Source organism: Myotis brandtii, unplaced genomic scaffold (assembly GCF_000412655.1).
Source record: "Myotis brandtii unplaced genomic scaffold, ASM41265v1 scaffold132, whole genome shotgun sequence".
Lineage (NCBI taxonomy): Eukaryota > Metazoa > Chordata > Mammalia > Chiroptera > Vespertilionidae > Myotis > Myotis brandtii.
The window spans coordinates 5,488,246-5,492,148 of NW_005354673.1; the positions used below are offsets into that span (position 1 = coordinate 5,488,246).

The 3,903-nt window shown below is 40.4% G+C and overlaps 1 protein-coding gene across 1 annotated transcript in view; it reads right to left on the reverse strand.

Moving 5' to 3' along the window:
• Positions 1-3,903, reverse strand: part of GPATCH2L (G patch domain containing 2-like) — a 57,360-nt gene that overhangs the window by 25,290 nt on the left and 28,167 nt on the right. The window contains exons 5-6 of the mRNA XM_005860181.2: positions 2,846-2,913; positions 1,462-1,501 (exon numbers count right to left, since the gene is read on the reverse strand). Coding sequence (XP_005860243.1) covers positions 1,462-1,501; positions 2,846-2,913 — 108 coding nt within the window. The remainder of the gene's footprint in view (positions 1-1,461; positions 1,502-2,845; positions 2,914-3,903) is intronic.

A 3,903-nucleotide genomic window follows, 5' to 3' on the forward strand; every position in this document is an offset into this window, starting at 1 on the left:
GGGGGGGGGGGGCCCTCAGCCTGGACTGCACCCTCTGCCCTCTTGCAGTCTGGGAGTCCTTGGGGGATGTCTGACTGACTCATGGGGCGTGGGCCTAAGCCAGCAGTCAGACACCCTTAGCATTGCCATGGAGGCAGAAGAGGCTTCTGCCATCGCCATGCGCTCATCAGCCATGAGCCCAGCTCAGGGCTTCTGGCTGAGCAGTGCTCCCCATGTAGGAGTGCACTGACCATCTGCCTCCCTGGTGGTCGTGTGCATCATAGCGACTGATCATTCCACCATTGGGTCAATTTGCATATTAGGCTTTTATTATATAGGATTTCAGTTTATCATCTATAAAACATCTATGGACCTCAAAAGGTGGTTGCAAGGATCAAGTGGGACACTATACATAAAAGTACCTTACTTTACCTTTGCTACTTTCTTTAGACTTTTTCCACAATAAATAAACCTCCCCAAAATTTCAGAACTAAATATATTTTAAGACTGAAAGAACTCCAAATGGTCATTACAAAAGAACTTAAGAGAATACAAACTATGGAACTGTTCTCTGTGTCAGAGGTTCCAGTCGCGGTTCTACAAGCTCTATGACTTGGGACAAACAGATTAAACCTCATCTGTAAATAATACATCCCCAAAGATCCCCTCTGCCTTTAGATCCTCTGAGGCAACCATGATGAGCACTCTAGCTTGGAGTTCCCTAAAGTCTTTCACATACGACCTTAATGACTTTTTCCATATTTGGCCACCACCTGCACTATTTACTTAATATTTTTATAACAATTATTATTCTTCAGCATTGTCCTTACTCTATTTCTATGAAATAACAAGTTTGATATAATGATTACATCTATTTTATAACTAATCACCAAGATAAAGCAACCACTCTTCCAAAACCAAAGGTTCAAACATAAAGGAACAATAGCCACAATCGATAGTTTTTAAATTATGTCCCCTACAACAAAGGACTAGATGTGCCAAGGGCTCCCTCAGTGGGTAGCTAGGGACAAGACTAAGAGGGCAAGGCTCTAAGCCCTCAACTCCACTTCACCCAAAGCAGCTCTACGTAGACTTCTTCTGTTTCATATGTGTAGGCTTCAACAGTGTACTTCTCAGCACAAGAGTCTGCTGCTGAACTAAACAATAAGCAGATGAGGTTCATTCTGATTTCTTACTGCAAAGTTCAAAATTAAAATTAAAATGGGATTCCTATGAAATATGTGTTACAAGTAATAAACTAAAGATTACAGCTGAACTTAACAAGTAGCTACAGGTCTTATCAGTGAGTACCTATTCTTGGGCAACAGTCCTCCAAGAAAATGAGAACAAGATAGGGAACAGGAACCTTACCTCATGTGCACAAGCAGAAAGGGAAGGAAAATCAGAAGCCAACACTTTATTCTTTCTAAAGAAAAGAAAATCAAGTGATAAAATAGAGATAAAATAAAGAAAAGACCTTACCTGATTTCGTTCCCTTTTCCCAGCTGATGGTAACCAGACACTAGAGAGAGGAAGAGAATAACAGTAAAGAAAACAATAAAAGAAGTAGTAGGAAAATTACAGAGGGAGGGAGAAGATAAAAAGATGTTTGCATAATGAAGAGAAGACAAAGAAAGAAATGGGAAAAGATGGAATTGGAGGAGAAAAGAAAAGAGATGTTAATGTGTCTGAACTTTTTGCAGAAAATAACTCTTCAAAGGAAAAGCTTTGTAATGGAATGTAAAAGACTGGACACTCTACAAATAAACCCTTGATTAGACTGTGAAAACAATGCTCTCAGCTGTGCAGTGACAACAGGGTCTCCAATTCAACTAGGGCATAAACTACATGCACATCTTGCCTATTTTGTACATTAAAAATTCACCCAGGCTAGATAGGTATAGACCAGTGATGGCGAACCTTTTGAGCTCGGCGTGTCAGCATTTTGAAAAACCCTAACTTAACTCTGGTGCCGTGTCACATATAGAAATTTTTTGGTATTTGCAACCATAGTAAAACAAAGATTTATATTTTTGATACTTACTTTATATATTTAAATGCCATTTAACAAAGAAAAATCAACCAAAAAGATGAGTTCGCCATCACTGGTATAGACCATAACTGGGTACTGACCATGACGTGTTCAGGAAACAACAAAGAGCCAATCATGTTAGGAGACCAGGCTGTCACAAGAAGGGATGGAATGACTTTCCCATAGCTATACATAGGCTTTTTAGTTGTACTTATCACAGTAGTTAGGACAAAAAAAAATATTTCTCTATATAGAGGTCTAAAAATGAGGAGGGAATATAAGCAAATTTAGAGGCAATCACCCATTTTGAACAAAATCAATTTTAAGAGACAGAAAAATGAGTTTAAAATGTAGCATCTTCATTGGAGGCTACTTTTAAAATGCAGCACCTATAGATATAAAAAGCAAAGAAATAAAAACTAGTCTAGAAAGGAAAAAAATAGTAATTCTCATAGGTTTAGGGCATTACCCATGTTGACTATTAAGATCTCCTCTTTCAGGCCCTAGCTGGTTTTACTCAGTGGATAGAGCGTCGGCCTGCGAACTGAAGGGGCCAGGGTTGGATTCTGGTCAAAGGCACAGGCCTGGGTTGTGGGCTCGATCCCCAGTAAGGGGCGTGCAGGAGGCAGCCAATCAATGATTCTCTCTCATCATTGATGTTTCTCTTCCCCCTCTCCATTCCTCTCTGAAATAAATAAAAATATAGTATTAAAAAAAAAAAAGATCTCCTCTTTCAGCTCTAAAGTCAGATTTCTAGGTTCCTTTGTAAAACTTTCCACTTCTTCCTTCTCCAAGGAACAGATTAGAATATCCAGTAAATACATAAGCACTTACTCTTTCTGCCGGGAGTCACTAATGATGTGGCCTATCCTCTCAGTACCCAAAGTACTTATGCTGGTCTCCTGAAAAGACAAGGAAGACAAGAGTGTCATCTAACCACAGAAACAAATATATGAAGCACAACCTGTCATCAAGCTCACACTTTCCCATAAATGTACCAGCAACTTCAAAGGCACATGTCAAATGTCAATCTTAAAATCCAACAGCAAGTATATTTCTTTTTATGAGAATCTAACTTACAAGTATTTCATGTTGCACTGGTCAGTGTGGCTCAATTGGTTACAGCCATGGTCGGCAAACCACAGCTCGCGAGCCACATGCGGCTCTTTGGCCCCTTGGGTGTGGCTCTTCCACAAAATACCATGTGCAGACGCACACGTACAGTGCAATTGAAACTTCGTGGCCCATGTGCAGAAGTCGGTATTTTGTGGAAGAGCCGGTATTTTGTGGAAGAGCCACACTGAAGGGGCCAAAGAGCAGCATGTGCCTCGTGAGCTGCAGTTTGACAAGCCGCAGTTTGCCGACCACTGGGAGCATCCCATGCACTGGAGGGTCGCAGTTCAATTCCCAGTTAGGGCATTTACCGGGGTCCCAAGTTCGATCCCCAGCCCAATTGGGGTGTGTGCAGAGGCAACCAATCTCTCTCTCTCTCCATCTCTCTTCCTCTCTCTCTCAAAATCAATTTTTTTAAAAAGTATTTCATGTTACCCTAGACTTACTTTTCTTTAGTCTTTCAAAAAAGTTGTTATAAACATTGTTTACTATATATAGTATTTTATAATAGTAATATCTTCTGGAGATATTTAAGTATACAGAAATAAAAACACTTTTTTTAAAAAAATATATTTTATTGATTTTTTACAGAGAGGAAGGGAGAGAGATAGAAAGTTAGAAACATCGATGAGAGAGAAACATCGATTAGCTGCCTCCTGCACATCTCCTACTGGGGATGTGCCCACAACCAAGGTACATGCCCTTGACAGGAATCGAACCTGGGACCTTTCAGTCCGCAGGCCGACGCTCTATCCACTGAGCCAAACCGGTTTCGGCAA